The sequence below is a fragment of the Cervus elaphus genome, chromosome 13, assembly GCF_910594005.1.
Source record: "Cervus elaphus chromosome 13, mCerEla1.1, whole genome shotgun sequence".
Classification (NCBI taxonomy): domain Eukaryota; kingdom Metazoa; phylum Chordata; class Mammalia; order Artiodactyla; family Cervidae; genus Cervus; species Cervus elaphus.
In genome coordinates, this window is record NC_057827.1 from 57,563,933 (window position 1) to 57,583,425 (window position 19,493).

The 19,493-nt window shown below is 39.5% G+C and overlaps 1 protein-coding gene and 1 non-coding gene across 2 annotated transcripts in view; both read left to right on the plus strand.

Moving 5' to 3' along the window:
* PDIA3 (protein disulfide isomerase family A member 3) overlaps positions 1-18,375 on the plus strand; it is a 19,226-nt gene extending 851 nt beyond the window's left edge. The window contains exons 2-13 of the mRNA XM_043922274.1: positions 4,734-4,812; positions 6,871-6,988; positions 9,853-9,960; positions 11,478-11,607; positions 13,940-14,056; positions 14,209-14,334; positions 14,904-15,086; positions 15,923-16,031; positions 16,558-16,686; positions 17,215-17,294; positions 17,648-17,705; positions 17,924-18,375. Of these exons, the coding sequence (XP_043778209.1) occupies positions 4,734-4,812; positions 6,871-6,988; positions 9,853-9,960; positions 11,478-11,607; positions 13,940-14,056; positions 14,209-14,334; positions 14,904-15,086; positions 15,923-16,031; positions 16,558-16,686; positions 17,215-17,294; positions 17,648-17,705; positions 17,924-18,037 (1,351 nt within the window). The 3' untranslated portion in view covers positions 18,038-18,375. The remainder of the gene's footprint in view (positions 1-4,733; positions 4,813-6,870; positions 6,989-9,852; positions 9,961-11,477; positions 11,608-13,939; positions 14,057-14,208; positions 14,335-14,903; positions 15,087-15,922; positions 16,032-16,557; positions 16,687-17,214; positions 17,295-17,647; positions 17,706-17,923) is intronic.
* On the plus strand, positions 5,560-5,666 carry LOC122707076. Its single transcript, XR_006344607.1, has one exon. It is a non-coding gene; the product is annotated as a U6 spliceosomal RNA (small nuclear RNA).
* Positions 18,376-19,493: the final 1,118 nt, after the last annotated feature.

The following is a 19,493-nucleotide window of genomic DNA, read 5'->3' on the forward strand; positions in this document are numbered from 1 at the left end:
GGCAGTTATTGTGTCCATCTCCTGGTGCACACTTTATTCGTTCAACTGATGCTTCTCAGCACCAGCAGAATTCAGTTAGAAAGAGTAGATGAACAGATTAATTCCACCAGAAGCTGTCTAAGTGGTCAGTTTCAATTAGGATTTCTGGAAAATCCCAAAGAAGACCCCAATGAGAAAGTAAGCAGTGTTGGAGAAATACTGCACCTAAGGGTGACTTTACTAGGGTGTAAGTTCCTTAGGATACAACTGACTGGGGCTGGGGGTGGGGAGAGAGCAAATAGAATTTCTGGCCCAGGAAACCTGAATGTTGGCTTTTTTTTTTTTACCCCCAAGATATTTATCATAGCAAACAATGATTATCTTAACGCTGGGGACGGCTCAATATAACCATGCTAATTACAGTACTTAATTTTTCTCCTGCCACAGTGACCCTTAATTAAAAACTTTGTATTCAGAAGTCTAAGGAAAAGAAAGTTAATGGATAACTTGCATTTACTTCTGTCAGTAACTCTGGTCTTCACTCTACAGGGGCTCAGCCGACTTGAGGGTACACTAGAAGTCCTGTAATGAAGACCACCCGAACCAGAGGGTGTGCTTATTTAGCAACATGTTTTCAACTTCTGATAGACTTGCATCTAGGGCGTTCCCATGACTAACTGGGAGTGCTGATGACACATCATAGGTGGTCTTTATACATCTCTAGAACTCCCATTCTCTCAGAAACAACTGGTCCCAATCACATAACAATGCTGTTGACTTTGAGGGGGTGTTCCTGTAGTTAGAATGGCTGTATGGAGCTGTATCGAAGCTGGGAGGTGCCTCTGTGACTACAGGGGTGAATATGAAGTGAATTGCTGGAGAATTGTGGGCTATCAGACAGTTTAAAGCAGATTTTTATTTTTACAGTTGAGGTGTTCTGTGCTACTTTATGGGCTTCCCTGGGGGCGCTAGTGGTAAAGAACCGGCCTGCCAGTGCAGGAGATACGAGAGACTCAGGTTCGATCCCTGGGTCAGGAAGATTCCCTGGAGGAGGGCATGGCAACCCACTCCAGTATTCTTGCCTGGAGAATCCCTTGGACAGAGGAGCCTGGCGGGCTACAGTCCATGGGGTCGCACAGAGTGGGACACCACCGAAGAGACTCCACACTCATGCACATGCTACTTTAAATTGTTGTATGTGCTTCCCTAAGAACTGCATGGCCCATCGTGCACTAAACTGTCCCTAAAGTTGGGTGGACCTCTGCTATGGTGTCACCTTTTAACTGGTCTGGAAGGTAAAGAGTCATCCTCCACAATGCCTACAGGAAGGATCAGTTTGCTGAATGAGTAATTTGAAATCAAGGAAGTCTCCTGTTGATGATGTCCTTATTTCTTCACATTCAGCTATTTTTATTTATTAATATTTTAGCTGAAAATATTTTCCAGCTGCTATTATTCCTTCGTACTCTTGTTACATGTGAGATAGGAACAGTTAAAGAAGCCTTGTTAAGAGTAAAATGGACCTGTTTTGAGCAAGTTGTTTTTCTCATTTGTCCTAGGGTATTTTTTCCACTCTCGTTTTACAAGTGAAAGTGACAGATTTCTTTGCAGCTGATTCTGTAGCCTAATGTTTCCATTATGAAGTCATCATCTATGTAATTTGGAAGAATGGGAGTATCTGGATTTCTGGGGGAATAAATAGAACTATTTAAATGTGATAATTTCTGAAAATTATTGGTCAGTGTGAAGTTTTAAGTCTTCAGCATCTGCATGTGTTATAGGTTTGTGCCCTGTCCTCTGGGGCAGTAGTATTGATACCTGCTACTGTGTTTATAGATATAGAAAAAGATAGCATGAAGTGGATTTAGTTAATATTTTTCTTACACATACTGATTTCTTTCCTTGGAATTCCCTTCCCCTCTCCCACCCCCATTTGGTCTTTTAAATAAGGTTTAGCTCAATAGTTAACTTCTTGCTTCTCTGGACCACTAACTGGTTGCTCCCTCTATCAGGACCTATTGATACTATCTATCACCCCTGCCAGACTGATGTTTCTGCAGGGCTAGGACTGTATCAGTTTTTCTTCTGTCAAAAGCTAAAACAGCATATGACACATTGCAGTCATGAAGTAATGCTTGTTGGGTGAATATATGTTGGGATTCCTTAAACTACCTGGATTAGTTGCTAGGTAGCATCCCTGGTGGAGAAGGAAATGGCAACCCACTCCAGTGTTCTTGCCTGGAGAATCCCAGGGATGGAAGAGCCTGGTGGGCTGCCGTCTATGGGGTCGCACAGAGTCAGACTGAAGCGACTTAGCAGCAGCAGCAGCAGCATCCCTGAAGGTGAATGGGATTATTTGTGTTTTAGTATTATCCAGTAGTAGGTGAAAGAAGTAGTGGTAAAATTTGATGATCACCTTCAAAATCCACCTAAATTCCATTCCTGATGAATTTTAAAGAGGCAGTCTCCTCCACTGGAACTTGTCAGACAGGTCCTCCTGTTGGGTATTTGATGATATTGTGAATAGTAGCAGTGCTTAAGGTTTTTAGTCCCAGCCCAGTCCCTCTGATTATCTCCTGCATTCCCAGAGGAATCATTCAGTGAGCCCCAGGGGGGTGCCTCACCACAGGGTTTTGGGGTTTTTTTTAATGCTTAATTGATATTTTGTATATGCATCTGTGTTGAGACCCACTGGTCTGGCCTAATTATTTTATGCTATTTTTTCTCTTCAGATGTTTAAAGGTAGCTGAAGTGAAACTGTTCAGAAATCTGTTGCCTCAGTCTTTTTGGACAATTACTACATATGTATTCAACAGAAATCTCTTAATACATATAACACATTTATTGTCTCTTACAAAAAAAAGCCCTTCATAGTTCTCTTGAATGAATCATTCTTACTAGTAATTTTACTTTTGCTCTACTATTCCCTTCTCTAAAATACCCTATCCTGTCCTGTATGAAGCCTTATATCTTTAAGACCCAGATCAGTTCTTTAATACACATTCATTTTTAACCTTTGCACCTGTATTATATTCCCAGAAGCCTAGATTTCTCAGCTAATTTGGTTATTTTATTAAATCAATTGGAATTTTTGTATTTTTGTTACAACCCACGTGCATGAATTTTTTAATATATTATGGAATACAGAGGATATAATGAGTAATACCATATTTTATGTCTCACAAAGAGAGAAATGTTACCACTGAAACCATGACGTGATTGCAAGACATATCCCAGTTTCTGATGTTCTGATTCAGTAAAACGTGCGTCTGTGAAATACAGTATAAGGAATGCCATTAATTCACCATCCGCCCAGTCTAAAAAATAAAGTGAATGCAGTTGAAGTCCCCTGTGTGCCCTTTCCCCATGTTACACACTCCTTTATCCTGAATTTGGTTTTTATCATTTGGTTCTTCTATACTTTTAGTAAATATGTCTGTGACCCTAGTTCAGTTCAGTCACTCAGTCGTGTCTGACTCTTTGCAACACCATGGACTGCAGCACGCCAGGCTTTCCTGTCCTTCACCAACTCCCGGAGCTTCCTCAAACTCATGTCCATCGAGTTGGTGATGCCACCCAACCATCTCATTCTCTGTCGTCCCTTCTGCCTTCAGTCTTTCCTAGCATCAGGTTCTTTGCCAGTGAGTCAGTTCTTCGCATCAGGTGGTCAAAACGTGTTGGAGCTTCAGCTTCAGTTATCAGTCATTCCAGTGAATATTCAGGGTTGATGTCCTTGCAGTCCAAGGGACTCTCCAAGAGTCTTCTCCAACACCACAGTTCAAAAGCATCAATTATTCAGCGACCCTAAGCAACATCTAATGTTATAGTTTGTTTTTAATATTACTCTTTTTTCTATGTCAGCTTTCTAATGATTATTTTTGAGTAGGACTTCTATGGACCTTGAAGAATATAAATTCTTCATTTTGTTTTAAACAAGTTTTGGGGGGCAAAATGTTTCAGAGTTACTTATTCATCCATTACTAAATAAAATATGTGACTTTTGGCTATGAAATACATCAGCTCAAATTTCTTCCTTGTTTCCTTATGTTTTCTAATTCTATTTTTGCTGTCTGTGGGAAGGTTGAAGAACTACGCACCTTCTCTAAGGGCTCCCTCTGCAACCTGTTGGTTTTTGAAGAGATGATACATAGTGGGGCTAGCTGTGTACTGATGTACTCCTCCCCACGTTGGAAGTACAGTGTGCCTGAGGGATGGGTAGGACTTCTGGGCAGAGGAGCAGGTGTTACGATGGCCCTCTGGGAAAATACTCTAATTGACATAATGCTTTATCCTCGTCAGCTCTTATAGTCAGGTGAACTCTGTGGCCATAAAAATCAGGCTTGCTTCTTAGATACATCTTTTAGATTCTTTCCCATTATAGGTTATTACAAGATACTTAATATAGTTTGCTGTGCTATATGGTAAGCCCTTGTTTACTATATAGTATCGTGTATATGTTACTTCCAGACTCCCAGTTTATCCCCCCACCCCCACTGCACTTTTAATTGAGAAGATAGAAGCTGTTCTGGACTGAGTCAATCCTGTAGAGTAGATCACAGGCTTGAGATAATAGTACCTTTACTTCTGAGAGATCTGATTAACCTTATCAGTACTGGATTTTGTTCAGGTGATGTGTTTTCTTTTGGAAGCAGCTAATAGTCAAAAGTAGTAGGATAATTTGAAGTCCTTCCTAGAGAAACAAAATTAATAAACTTATAGGATATATAAGCTTTTTCTTTAATATATTTACATAGGTGTGGACACTGCAAAAAGCTTGCCCCAGAGTATGAAGCTGCAGCTACCAGATTAAAAGGAATAGTCCCATTAGCAAAGGTGAGTATAGGCAAATTCTTCATTAAAGGAAACAAAAGTATTTTAAATAGTTATTGGTTAACAATTAACATTGATTTTCTTTGTTCATACTTGCTAAGAAGAGAGAAAATGGGGTTCTGGGCAAATACACGACTGACTATTGATTATGGGTTTGAAAGATTAAAAGTGGTAAAACTAAGGGAAATACTGGCATATGACAAAAGTACGATATATGGTAAATAAAAATTAAGAGGCAAATATGGAAAGTAAAATTACAGTAGACAAGGTCAGAGAAAATTATCGTTGAGTAATGAGTTCCCTAAATTACTATACACTAGTCACAGTGATGGGAATAGGAAGATGACAAGAGGATGTTAAGTGAGTAATTGGTCAACTGTAAACTTAGTATTTGCTTTTACAGTCAAAGTAATGCTTCCAGAATTTTGTCATTGTTGTGTCGCAGACTCCTAGTTGCTCCAGTCTAAAAGTTCATATCTTACCAGCCTCAAGTAAATAATTCATATCTATATGGGACTGTTTTTGAAAACTGATATATATATATATATATATATTTTTTAATTTATTACTTTGGCTGCACTGAGTTTTAGTTGCAGCATGTGGGATCTAGTTCCCTGATGAGGGATCAAGCCCTGGCCCCCAGCATTGGGAGCATAGACTCTTAGCCACTGGATGACCAGGGAATTCCTGAAAGCTACTTTTAATCCTGATGTTCTATGGCAACTTGCCATAGGAAAAAAAAAGAGTTCAGTGCTCACTTCGGCAGTACGTATACTAAAATTGGAACGATACAGAGAAAGATTAAATGGCCCCTGCGCAAGGATGACACCCAGATTCATGAAGCGTTCCATCTTTTTTTACATTACCATATGTAAAATAGACAGCCAACAGGCATTTGCTGTGTGGCTCAGGAAACTCAAACCAGGGGCTCTGTATCAACCTAAAGGGGTGGGATGGGGAGGGAGATGGGAGGGAGTTTCAAAGGGAAGGGGATATATATATATACCCATGGCTCATTGCCCTGGTAGCTCAGACAGTAAAGCGTCTGCCTACAGTGCGGGAGACCCGAGTTCGATCCCTGAGTCCGGAAGATCCCCTGGAGAAGGAAATGGCAACCCACTCCAGTATTCTTGCCTGGAAAATCCCATGGACTGAGAAGCCTGGTGGGCTACAGTCCGTGGGGTCGCAAGGAGCCGAACACGACTGAGCGACTTCACTTTCACTTTCATGGCTGATTCATGTTGAGGTTTGACAGAAAACAGCAAAATTCTGTAAAGCAATTATCCTTCAATAGAAAATAAACTAATTTTAAAAAGAAAGAGTTTCTGTCATGACTTTGTTCCTGCCTCATGTAGCTGTAGCCTACATTACTGTAGATACATTACTTTTCTGAACTTCAGTTTATTTTAAGGCATTGGGATCGTGCCTCAGAATCTTGTGTAGGTTAAATGAGGTAATACATGCAAAGTGCTGGCCACATTACCTTGCTTGGAATAAGTGGCTAAATAAACGGAAAAATGTTTTTTGTCTTCCTGGTAGGTCTCACTAGATCTGTCTGTCAGGTTATAGTTTAGCCCAGATTCAGACTAGCTCAGGGAACTTGTTTAAATGTCAGTACCTTTGCTAATAACCATTTGTGACTTGCTAAATCAAATTATACCCCACCTGATGGTTATATGTCAATCCATACATCCCATTGATGATAATCATTATCAAAGTAAGCCACTGTTACTAATTTAAGTGATTTATTTCTTGCATATTCTGAGGGATGGGGAAAGGGTGGAAAACATTGCTTTAGACAATAGAGACTCCCAGGGTAGAATTTAAATAGTCATTTGTGCATTTTGTGTGAGGCCTAGGAATCTAAATTTTAGAGTTCCTGTTAGGTGGTTCTGATGTAACTAGACCAGCACCAGTCTGCCTTTAAAATCTAGTGTTCTGTGGGGTGTGTGTCAAGAATTGCTTGATATTTTGGTTTGACCGCTCTTGATGTTTTGGGAATGTGGGAAAGCCTGCAGCAGACTCTGGGATAACAAGTGGCTCACGTGTTTGCGTCTTCAGGTGGACTGTACTGCCAACACAAACACTTGTAATAAGTATGGAGTGAGCGGGTACCCCACCCTGAAGATCTTCAGAGATGGTGAAGAGTCGGGGGCCTACGATGGGCCCAGGACTGCCGGTAAGGACCCTGAGTTACGTCCTGGAAACTGTAACTATTTGGGTCCTCTGTTCTTTGTAGTGGAAACTTGACATTTTCTATACAACATATTTAAAAATTCCTCATCTAGGAGGTCAGAGTGGACACTTGACAAAAGACTTCTCTAACTGAACAGATTATGTAAGTAATATAGAAAATACTTGAGGTTGATTTATAAGGTTTACCAGGCATTTTCTTATTTGACAAATATTTATTGAGTACTGACTGTGCCAGATCCTGAAGTATGGTGCCCAGAATTTACTGATGAATAAAGCAGCCACGGTTCTCACTTTTGTGATGCTCAGATTCTGGGCAATGGAGGCAGCACTCACACGTAGCACTATGTGCACCACATAAAATATACACAGCACTACATAAAATATACATACGTAGATAACCATATCACGTCCATTAGGGTAACTACTGCTAAAAAAGAAAAGAACAAGTGTTGGCAAGGATGTGGCGAAATTTGAACTCTTGTGCAATGGTGATGTGAACTTGACATAAAATAATGCATGCAGCCACTGTGGAAAACAGCACAGCGGTTCCTAAAAAAGTAAAAATAGAATTACTGTATGATCCACCAGTTCCACTTCTGAGTATATACTTAAAAGAATTAAAAGAGTCTGGAAGAATTATATATAAATTGTACATAATACAATGGAATATTATTCAACCTTAAAAAGTTAGTTCTGATGTGCTGTGACATGGGTGAACTGTGAAGACATGCTCAGTGAGATAAGCCAGTCACAAAAAGACAAAACTATGTCATTCCACTTCTATGAAGTTCCTTGAGTGGTCAGCTTCCTAGAGACAAAGTAGAATGTGCTTCACAAGGGTGGTGGGGAGTTGTTTATAATGAAGAGAGTTTCAGTTTTGCAAGATGAAAGCGATTCATTTCTGCAGTCTGGAAATTAGTTGAACAATGGTGTGGACGTACTTGATGCCACAGAAATATGTACTTTAAAATGGTTAAGATGGCAAATTTTATGCTATGTATATTTTACCACAATTTAAGAAGCGTGTATGCTGTATTATTATACACATAAATAATCTATATGGATAAGATAAATTCAGTTAGTTATAAGAGCATTAAAAAGGAGAAAAATAAAACTGTATGATATGATAGTGATTGGGGGTGGAATACCACATTATTATAAGGGTGATTAGGGAGGTAACCTTTGAGCTGAATGCTAGGAAGGAGCTCGCCATGAGAATATGTGGACCAAAGCTTTCCAGGCAGAGGGAAAACAGGTGCAAAAAGACCCTAAGACGTCACTGAGCTTGATGTGTTCAAGGGACAGAAGGACCTTGTGACTGGAATATAATTAGCAAGGATGACAGGAGAGGTTTAGGAGGTAAGTGGTCTGGCCCCATTGTTAGGGCCCATAATGGATGAGAAAATATATTTTGGACAGTTTTATCTTGAGTCTTAACAATTAACTGGGCATATTTTACCTTTTTATGATGAAAAACTAAGAGGAAGGTTCGCTCAGTTTGGGCATTTTAGGTGACGTGGGATTTTTTCAGCATGTATGATTGTTACTTGTACACAAAGCTCTACATACCATGGCCCCTGCCTAACTCTGACGTTTAATTAATTTGTTGGCTGTGCTGGATCTTAGTTGCTACTCGTGGACTTCTGAGTTACAGGATGCATGCGGGATCTAGTTCCCCAACCAGGGATCAAACTCCCTGCATTGGGAGCCAGAGTCTTACCCACTGCACTACCAGGAAAGTCCCACTATCTGATAGTTTAAATTGCTTACTTATTTGGGGATTTAGTTGGAGATTTACTTATATTGTAAGCTGCAGGAGATCAGTAATAAACTGGTTGCTCAGCACTCCCACTATACCTCTCAGAATTTTAAATACTCAGGAAGAAAAGTAACACTTTTCATCATACCCCTGAGGTAAAGTTCTTTATAGTAATTTATATGGTGATATAGTAATTACTGTCCCCTTGCAGGCCAAACAAATGTGACCTGATTGAGTGTACCTATTTTTAGAATGTATTCCTTTACCTTCTGCTTGCTGCACACAGGCTTTCTCTGCCTAGTGCTGGGGTGCCTCTCCAGCACAGGGGCTCGGTAGCTGCGGCTCTTAAAACCCTTGTCCCCTGCATTGGCAGGTGGATTCTTACCCACTCTACCCCCAGAAGATGACATTTTGAATGAAGACCTAAAGGAGGAAGTGAGGAAGGAAGCCAGGTGGTTATCTGAAAGACCGAAGCAGGGAACAGAATGCACAAGGGCATCATTTATGTGGTTGTAAACGCTTTATTACAGTACTGGTAGGGATATAAATAAGTACCGTCTCATTGGGAGCCAGTTAAACAGTTATAAATGTATATACTTTTTTTGACCCAGTGAATCCACTTTTAGGAAGTTACCGCACTCAATCATGTGTAAAAGGACATTAGTACAAGGTTGTTTATGGTAGTATCATAGCAGCAAGGAATTGGAAACAAACGTTCATCAATTGTGGCTGGTTAAATAAATTATATTACATCCATACAGTGAAATACTATGTGGCAATAAAGAGATTGAGATAACTCTTTATGTTTACTGACGTAATTATCTCTAAATTGTGTGAAATGGCAAAAACAAAATACAGAACAGCGTATGGGTATGCTGCCTTTAGAGGAGCAAAGAAAATATGTCTGGAGGGATATATAAAAAACTGACATGTTATCCTACAGGGAGGAAACTGGGTAACTAGGGACAGGAAGAAAATGTCATTGGGTATGTTTTTTAACTTTTCCAACTTTAAATCATGTGAATGGCTGGTTACCTTTCAAAAATTATAAATTTGTGTTGCTATAATCTTTCATCTTGTCTTTTAAGATGGAATTGTCAGCCACCTGAAGAAACAGGCTGGACCAGCTTCAGTTCCTCTTAAGACTGAGGAAGAATTTGAAAAGTTCATTAATGATAAAGATGCTTCTGTGGTGGGTAAGTAGCAAGTTTGATTGTGCCACAAAATCATCAACATGGTTTCAAAAGTCCTCTAAGTCTGAGTAAACAATCAAGTTAAAACTGTTTACGAAACCTTATGGGCAGTTAAAAGACAACTCGAAGAACTAGGTCAGCGTTACTATTAATGTAATATGGGGGAAAAGTGTTTTTTTATTTGAGTGGCTTGGTATTCTTACAGATGTAAAGATTTAATGTCAAAGAACTAAAATAGGAATAGCTTTAGTTTTTCCTATTCTTAAACTCCTGAGATTTAACTCAAATAATAAGACTGAAAATGGGGTTTTAAAGGGGGAGGGTAAAAAAATAAAATAAAGGGGGAGGGTATAGGTAAATGATAAACCTCTGTAGCTGCTATTTTCACAGTTGTAGAAGAATTTACAATTAAGATTGAATTGCTGGCGTTTGTATGTATTTTTACAGTAATCTTTGCTTTTCCAGATGTTATCATATCTCATTATTTTTGAAATAACTTGAGCCAATTAAACACGTTCTACATCTTGAGTGTTCTTTGTTTTGTTTTAAATGTAATGTATAATACATTTGACTTAATAAATTTAAACATACAGTTTTGTGCTTCTCTTAATCTCCTCGTTATTGTAATAAAACTGACTTTCTGGCGGTAGAGGATGGTTTATCATTTAAGTTTGACTAAAAGTCCCTTCTTAGCCGGATTTTATTCATTCTGTGTATGTATGTGTGTTTTATTTATTTAGGCTGTTCTCCATCTTTGTTGCTATGCAGACTTTTCTCTAGTTTTTTCTCTAGTTGCAGGGGCTACTCTCTGGTTGCATGAAAGGATTTCTCATTGCAATGTCTTCTCTTGCTGCAGAGCATGGGGTCTAGGGCACTCGGGCTTTAGTAGTTACAGTTCTTGGGCTCCAAAGTGCAGGCTCAGTAATTGTGGTGTGCAGGCCTAGCCGCTCTGCGACATGTGGGATCTTCCTGGCCCAAGAATCGAACCCATGTCACCTGCATTGTAGTTGAATTCTTTACCTCTTTGCCACCTGGGAAGCCCTGAGTCTGTATTTTTTACAAGGAGTTAACCATAAGTAGACATTTAGTAAACATTTTACTAGATTTGAAGTTCTAAAGATATTAGACATAGAAAAAATATGGTGAATTATTTTACATTTTATTTTGACATACTGCCTTATTTACTCCTCTGACACCTAAAATAGTCCCTGAAACTCTAAGGAGTTAAGCAATATGCTCAAATTTTTCAACTGTGAAAACTAGAATTAAGACTTGAACCCTGACAAATTCTCTCCCTCGGCTTCCTCAAGAATGTTTTTTTTTTAAGGGTAGAGAAAGAATTCTTATCCTAAATATTTTGTCGAATATCCTCAGTAGTCATGGCAAAGCAGAACTGATCCTTCTTCCTATCTTGCTTTGCTTATCCATAATAAAGGATTTGAAGAATAGAGGAGTTTTAAAGTTTTGAATATGTCTCAGCACTTACTGTTTCTTCCTTGTGTTTGACATTTTCTGTATAGGTTTTTTCAAGGATTTATTCAGTGAAGCTCACTCTGAGTTTCTAAAAGCAGCCAGCAACTTGAGGGATAACTACCGGTTTGCACACACCAATATTGAATCTCTGGTGAACAAATATGATGATGATGGAGAGTAAGTAACTGAGTTGAATGCCCTTATAGATATGCATCTTGACCAAGTACTATTGTGTGAACTGGTGGTGTTTTTATTTTTTATTATTTTAAGATTATTTTTTAATCTTTTGGCCATGCCTCTTGGCATACGGCATCGTAGTTTCTTATCAGGGATCGAACCCAGCCCCCTGCATTGGAAGGTGGAATCCTAACCACTGGACTGGACTGAACTGGTGGTTTTTAAGCCTAGTTTTTCCAAAAACTTTGTTGAGTACCTATTAGGCAGTAAGCTAAGTTCTGGAAACTGTTGCTGCCCTTGAGGGGCATCTAGTAGCAGGAGGTAGTAAATATATTTAAAACTACAAGTGTCAGTGAGCATTACAGGTATTGCTATAGAAATTAGGCAGAGTACCAGAAGTACATAGGAGGGATCGGGAGTAGTATCAGGAAAAAAAAAATTCATAGAGAAAGTGACTCTTGAGGTGTATCTTGAAAGATAAATTTTTCTGGGCAGGTTATGGTGGGGGATAAAGATTATTCCATGTAGAGCAGCAGGAGGGAAGGCCTCGAGATGTGAAATAACCTAGGTGTGTTGGAACCTGTGTTCCTGCTGGAGTATTGTTCATAGATGAGGTCGTCATGAAAGGTGAGGCTGGAGAGGTCAGCAGAGACCAAATTAGAGAAGACCTACGTGCCATACAGAAAAGTGTAGGTTTTATCTTTTAGACATTTGAGAGCCATTGAAAGGCTTTGAGCTAGAGAGTAATGTGATGAATTTTGTGTTTCAGAGGAAAAGTCACTGGCACTCATACAGTGGAGGTTTGAAAGGGGAGGGATGGCAAGGCAGTCAAGAGAGTCTAAGGATGACATACAAGGAGGTTAAGCTTTACATGCTATATATACATGGCAGAACTAGGGTGGAACCTTTGCAGCCAGAAGGTCTGACTGCAGAGTTGTTGGGCTTAGCCATGAGGCTCTACTGCTCATTATGCACACCACACATCAGCTTGTTAACCTTAGGTTTGTTCCCTGTGTCTGCCTCTCACACTTGCCATTAAAGGTGGCGATCAGCCTCTGATCAGAAGTCTTATTTAGAAGACCTTAGAAGAAGGGTGTCCTAAGGCCTTCATGTGTACCCCAATGCCATATCATCATTAAAGATCACATCTGGAACTGATTTCAGTTTTTTCACAGTAGCTGCTCTGAAACTGGTAACACCGCTTTAAAAAATAAAAGTCTTAGATTTAGATTCTTGGTTGCCCAGCATGTTTGTATTAGGTCCTTTTTCGCTGTGTAGTTTCCCTGTATGCTATGAAAATACCTGTGTTTTAAAATTGACATAAAGTTCATAGTTAATGTTGGAAGAGCTGAGAGGGGGCTGTAAGGACTTAAAGGTGCTGACACCTAGCCCAAGACAAGTGATATAACTGTATGGGTGTGATTAGTATAGAGAGGAGGAATGAATGAAGGAGAAGCAAAAGCAAGAGGCAAGATATTAATGGTTAGAATAGTGATATTTTCTGGGAATGTTTATTAGATGTGAATCTGTGACTCAAACCAAATTGGGGTTCGGTATTAGCTGAATAAAAGGCTAGAAAGTAAAGAAGGAGTTTCCTTCAGATGTTCAGTGGAATGAGGAAAACTTGGCTTAGGGAGAGAGGCAAAGTAGTACCAGCAAGGGAAAATTACGTAAACTGGGTTTACTGGGATAGAGAAATCTAGAACCGAGAAATTTCTAATGAACTCAACCTAAACATTATCTGTAATCATAGAATTATACCTATAGAATTTCTATAACTGGAAGGGATCTTAACTATATTTTCTCTATTGAAGTAATTTTCTTACTGTATGGGAAAGTTGAATTTTCAAGGAGAGTGTCAGGGCAAGGTACCTTCCAATAAGAGCAAGTTCTGCTTTCTCTTATTTGTACATATTAGGGCTTTGGGGTAAGTTTGGTACTTTTTTCTATTGTTTTTAAAGGTTTGGAAATTGTCTACTCTAACCCCCTTTTGTACTGATGTAAAAGCTGAAGCCCAGAAGAATTAAACTGATATGTGGCCCAAGATCTTTGAAGTTAGTTGGTAGAATAAGAACTAGAACTAAGGTCTCCTAACTTTCCAACCTAGGTTTATTAAAACCAATTATTACACTTGATATTAGAGTGGTTAGCTCCTCAGTGTTGATGAGAGGGTCGTGTTGCCGGGGCTGGGGTCCCAGAAGAAAGTCCTTATGGGCTTAAGTGGTGACAGTAGAGGTGGCCGCAAGTGTAGGTAGTCTGAGCTTCAAACAATAAAAGATGGGAGATAGTTCTTCTCTGTCTACTTACTAAGTTTTGTTTTTGTTTTTTTAAGGGGTATCACCTTGTTTCGTCCTTCCCATCTGACGAACAAGTTTGAAGACAAGACGGTGGCATATACAGAACAGAAAATGACCAGTGGGAAGATTAAAAGATTTATTCAGGAAAACATGTGAGTACATCTTTATACTTTTTTTGGCATTTCTTGGCTTCATTTTAGTCTTTTTAAATCTTAGTTATTAAGCATACTATCAGCTACTTAATGTTAATTTCATAATATAGATAAAAACCTGCCAGATTTGATAATGGATTTTGTCATTTCAGTTTTGGTATCTGCCCTCACATGACAGAAGACAATAAAGATTTACTACAGAACAAGGATTTACTTATCGCTTACTATGATGTGGACTATGAAAAGAATGCTAAAGGTTCCAACTACTGGAGAAACAGGTAATAAGAATAATTTTTCCCCTTTGTAGACAAGTTTACGCAGTACATAAAACAGTTTCTTCTAACTATCCTGTTACCATGTGTGATCATTTGAAGCTATAAGGACAAATAAACTATTTCCAAAAACTATTGGGCATATCTTCCATAGGTGTTCCTTTGCCTTATGACACAGCTGATTCCTGCCCTCCCAGAAAAGATTCAAATGCCATCTGAAATGTCCTTTAACACATTGTGCCTTGTTGCCCATTGACACCCTCAGTGCACTTTATCCTTAGAGATTTTCCTTTTGGGTTAGTTATTGATGCCTGCAGTATTTTGTATTATATAATATGGCAGCATTCAGTGGGAATGGATTGTTTGCTTGGATACCACCAGTTTGGCGGTGAAGTTCAGTAAGACTTTGGAGTACACCCTAATCCTATGTCAGTGCACAAGAACACAAGTTCAGACTGACCCCAGAGGGCTGCAGGGACTCTTAAATGTTGCTTTCTGCTTTCTCGCTGCTTGGTTTCAGAAGTGCTCTACCGTCCTGGTGTCCTCTTGGCGTAAATCTTCCTTGTTTCCCACAGAGTGATGATGGTGGCAAAGAAATTCCTGGATGCTGGAAAGAAACTCTATTTTGCTGTAGCCAGCCGCAAAACCTTTAGCCACGAACTTTCTGATTTTGGCTTGGAAAGCACTACTGGAGAGATTCCTGTTGTCGCTATCAGAACCGCAAAAGGAGAGAAGTTTGTCATGCAGGAGGAGTTCTCGTGAGTTACAAGTTAGCGTGGATTTGGGATTTGATTCTGCAAAGACACCATTAAAGCCTTTGACACTACTGAGGATCTATAAAGAAGAACATTGGAATGTGAAGCTAGGTTAAGACCCATGACTGTTGTTTTTCTTAATTAATTAATTATAGATATTTTAAGGATCATGATTCTTAATGAATTTTGAAAAGCAAAAAGATTGGCAGCTTGGAATTCTTACGTGACTTTCCACCCTGCCATTAACTATAGTAAATAGAGAACACTAGATAGCGTCTTCGAGACTGATATAATTTCAGACCAAACCAGTCCCCTCCCATCCCTACAGAATGTCTTTTTTCTTGGAATACCACCTTGGCCTAAAGTAAACTCAGGAAATTGGAGACATCTTAAGACAAAACCAGACAGTTTTGACCATCACCTTCTGAGACTTCAGGAGATTAAAACAAGAGAAAATTTTCCTGTGAGTGAAGCCAGTAAAACAAGATACCATAAATAGGCACTGTTCTCCAGAGCAACAAAGACAGACCTGGTTCTTTTGCAGAATTGAATTTCCAGAAGGACTGACGTGTTCTTTCTCTGGCCTTTCTAATCCCCAAAGTACACACTAGAAATACAAGAAGGTGGTGGCTTCTTACTCAGTCTGTAGTTCTGCATATTGAGAAATCAGAGCTCCCTCTTTTTTTTTTTTTTTAAACTTCCAATTACTTCCTAGCGTTGAAACTTAAGCTAAAACAGAAACAATTAAGCTAAAGTGGAAACTATTCTAAAAAATTGCCTTTAGTTCTCTCATTGGTGGGAGTATGTTAAGAAGCTCATCCTTGTCTTTCTAATATCAGGCGTGATGGCAAGGCTCTTGAGAGATTCCTGCAGGATTACTTTGACGGCAACCTGAAGAGATACCTGAAGTCTGAGCCTATCCCAGAGAGCAACGATGGGCCTGTAAAGGTGAAGTGCTCACAGTGTCCCCAAGCCTCTGCACAGCTGCCTCTCCTCACTTTTTTATTCCCAAAATGCTGGGTCTAAGTGAAGACGAGGTTGGCTGTTGAGTTTCTATTTGTACTTAACCTCTCTCATCATAAATTAAGCATTGGCAGAGCTCATAATGCTTAATAGAGGCAGGAGAATTTTATGATATTTGTATTAGGGCTCGGTGACTCTTTGGGACAGAACAGGCTAACTGCTAAGAGTAGTTTTAAGATTGTTGCTGTGAGATTATTTTAAGGAAGAGTTGGGTAGCACTTGTTTCCTGTGACTTCTTCAACTTAGTCTGACAGGTGACAGACATGGGAGTGAGTTGCTTTCTGGGGAATGGTAATATCTTAATAAAGCCTGTAAGTGCAAGTTGGATTTCAATAATGTATTTTTCGGTGGCAGCACAACAAATTTGAGAGGGATTGAGTCCAGAAACAAATACAGCTCATGAATGTATTCAACTGGCCTTACCAACTAGAGAATCTTACGTGTTTTCCAGGTAGTGGTAGCAGAGAATTTTGATGAAATAGTGAATAATGAAAATAAAGATGTGCTGATTGAGTTTTATGCTCCTTGGTGTGGTCACTGTAAGAATCTGGAGCCTAAGTATAAAGAACTGGGAGAGAAGGTAAGTGTGAACTGTATTATAAAGTTGAATTTGAGTTGGAAGTTAGCATTGGCTATTGATTAATAGTTACCCTAATTAGTTCAGAACTTAAGCACTGGTGGATTTTCGTTCAACTATCTCCTGTGATCTGTCTCCCGACTGCACCCTGAGCCTACTCGGTGCCTTAGCTACCTGCTTTAACTTTCCACTCCTCGGACTCAATCTAGATTATGATTAAAAAGTACCTTGGCTTCTGAATTTGGTAATGGCATATATGAATTCATTATATTTCCCCATCTTAAATCACTTGTTTTAGCTGATGTCTTACTTAGGCCAGGTAATTTTGCAGCTGTCTGTATATAGTCTTAATATGTAGGAACCAAGAGAGAAAAGGGAAGTTTATGGGAAGTTTGATACTTGTGAAAGTATCACTACTCTTTCCATCTCAGCAGCAAAACCTATCCAGCCGTTAATGGTTTTAAGTCCTAAATTGACTGTGTCCGTCACTGAAAGCTTGAAACTCAAAAGACCTAACCTTTTTATTAACAGCTCAGAAAAGATCCAAATATTGTCATAGCCAAGATGGATGCCACAGCCAACGATGTGCCTTCTCCATATGAAGTCAGAGGGTAAGTAGATTAAAAACTGTAAAAGTGTCTAGGCAATTGATAGGAAAAAATGAGCTTGTAAACCATTTCTGTATTGGGCATAGTTTGGAGAGTCCTCATATTCCAGTTGAACACAGAACCACCAGTGCCTTCCTGGCTTAAAGTTTCTGCAGCATGGCCCCTCATGACTGCCCCAGACCTTGTGAGCCGTCGTATTCCTGTGTTCTAATAGGATGTAACCTCGTCACTGATGGACAATAGTATCTGGTCAGTTTAGAAATCATGAAGAGAAGTTATTCATGGAAACAGCTATTATGGAAGTGTATGCTAGAGTTACTCTGAAATCTGAAATTCATCTTTTCTTCTTTTCCCAGTTTTCCTACCATCTACTTTTCTCCAGCCAACAAGAAGCAAAATCCAAAGAAATATGAAGTAAGTGCATTTTCTCATCTCCCCACACATACAAACACACACATACAGATCCAGTTCTTTAACTGAGTTTATGTAACTGGAAACTCAACTCTCATGGTCCATATATGTGGTTGTTAATGTACTTTTTAAAATACAAAAGGCTTCCTATTGGGCGGGGGGGAGGAAAATTGTGGATTTTTTAAAAGGTTAAATTTTCAGACTTATCTTTCTGTTTTCAGGGTGGCCGTGAATTAAGTGATTTTATTAGCTATCTAAAGCGAGAGGCTACAAACCCCCCTGTAATTCAAGAAGAAAAACCCAAGAAGAAGAAGAAGGCACAGGAGGATCTCTAAAGCAGCAGCCAAACATCATACCACTTTGTCAAAGGACTCTTCCACCAGAGATGGGAAAACCAATGGGGAGGACTGGGACCCGTATGGAATTACTGCCTCTCAGGGCTGAGAGGGCAGAATGGTTATAATCTGAATCCTGTTAAATTTTCTCTAAACTGTTTCTTAGCTGCACTGTTTATGAAAATACCAGAACCAGTTTATGTTTGTGGTTTTGGGAAAAATTATTTGTGTTGGGGGGGAATGTTGTGGGGGTGGGGGGAATTGAGTTGGGGGGTTATTTTCTAATTTTTTTTGTACATTTGGAACAGTGACAATAAATGCACCCCCTTTATACTGTCTTTTCTCCATGAGGTGGGGAACCAAAGGTTCTCTAGACCAGCACTGTCCAGTAGAACTTTCTGCTATGATAGACATGTTCTATAATCTTCATTGCTCAATACCTATTGCTGTTGAGCATTTGAAATGGAGCTAGAACCATATTTTAGATTTTCATTAAATAGTTATGTGTAGGGCAAATAACTACCATGATGGTCTGCACAGCTGTCTGCACTGGGTCCATAGTTAATCACCTGCAAATCCTTTCCAAATTTCATCTCCTATCCTTATGTGTTTATTGCACAGGACCCTAGCCTGATGATTAGAACAGGTGAAGGACCCTTCTTGTTGGGCTGTTTCTGGCCCCCCATACCTTAAGGTTGGGTTGCTATTTATCCTTACCATGCAGCTAAGCATGTTTATACCTCCCAAGGGCTATTCTCTCCCCAGAAATGCCCTGTGTGGGTGTGGCATCAGGTTGGGGTTCATTCAAGCTGTTTTAGGAATTGCTGACACTACTGGTACAGCTCTCTCCCCCAAAGTCCAGGGTGTGGTCGTTAACTTCCTCCTCCAGTGGAAACGGGAAAGGAAACAATCATTCCTGGTTGTGAGTGAAATACTCACTTTCTTATGCAGCAGTGAAGAACAAAAAGGATAGGACTGGCAAAAGAATTGAACCATTTCCCTCTTCGTTTTTTGGGTAAATCCAAATCCTATCCACAGTTATAGTTTTGAGTTACTGGATAATTCTAGATAGGAGCCCTAGTTGTAGGTAGGAGCCCTAGTTGTAGGTGATCCTCATCTTCCATGTTTGGAGAAGGAGAGTTTACTAATCCTATCCACAGTTATAGTTTTGAGTTACTGGATAATTCTAGGTAGGAGCCCTAGTTGTAGGTGATCCTCATCTTCCATGTTTTGAGGAGAGTTTACTAACGTTCCTAATGCAGAGGGCCCAGGTTTGATCTCCCTGTCCAGGGAACTAGATCCCACATGCTGCAACTGAGAGTTCACATGCCATAACCAAGACTCAGCACAGCCAAATAAAATAATAAAATATATATTTTTTAAAAAAGACCTGGGCTGGAATCTAAGGATCTAATTTTTTAGAGAGCCCAAGAAGTGGTTCATATACACAAGCAAG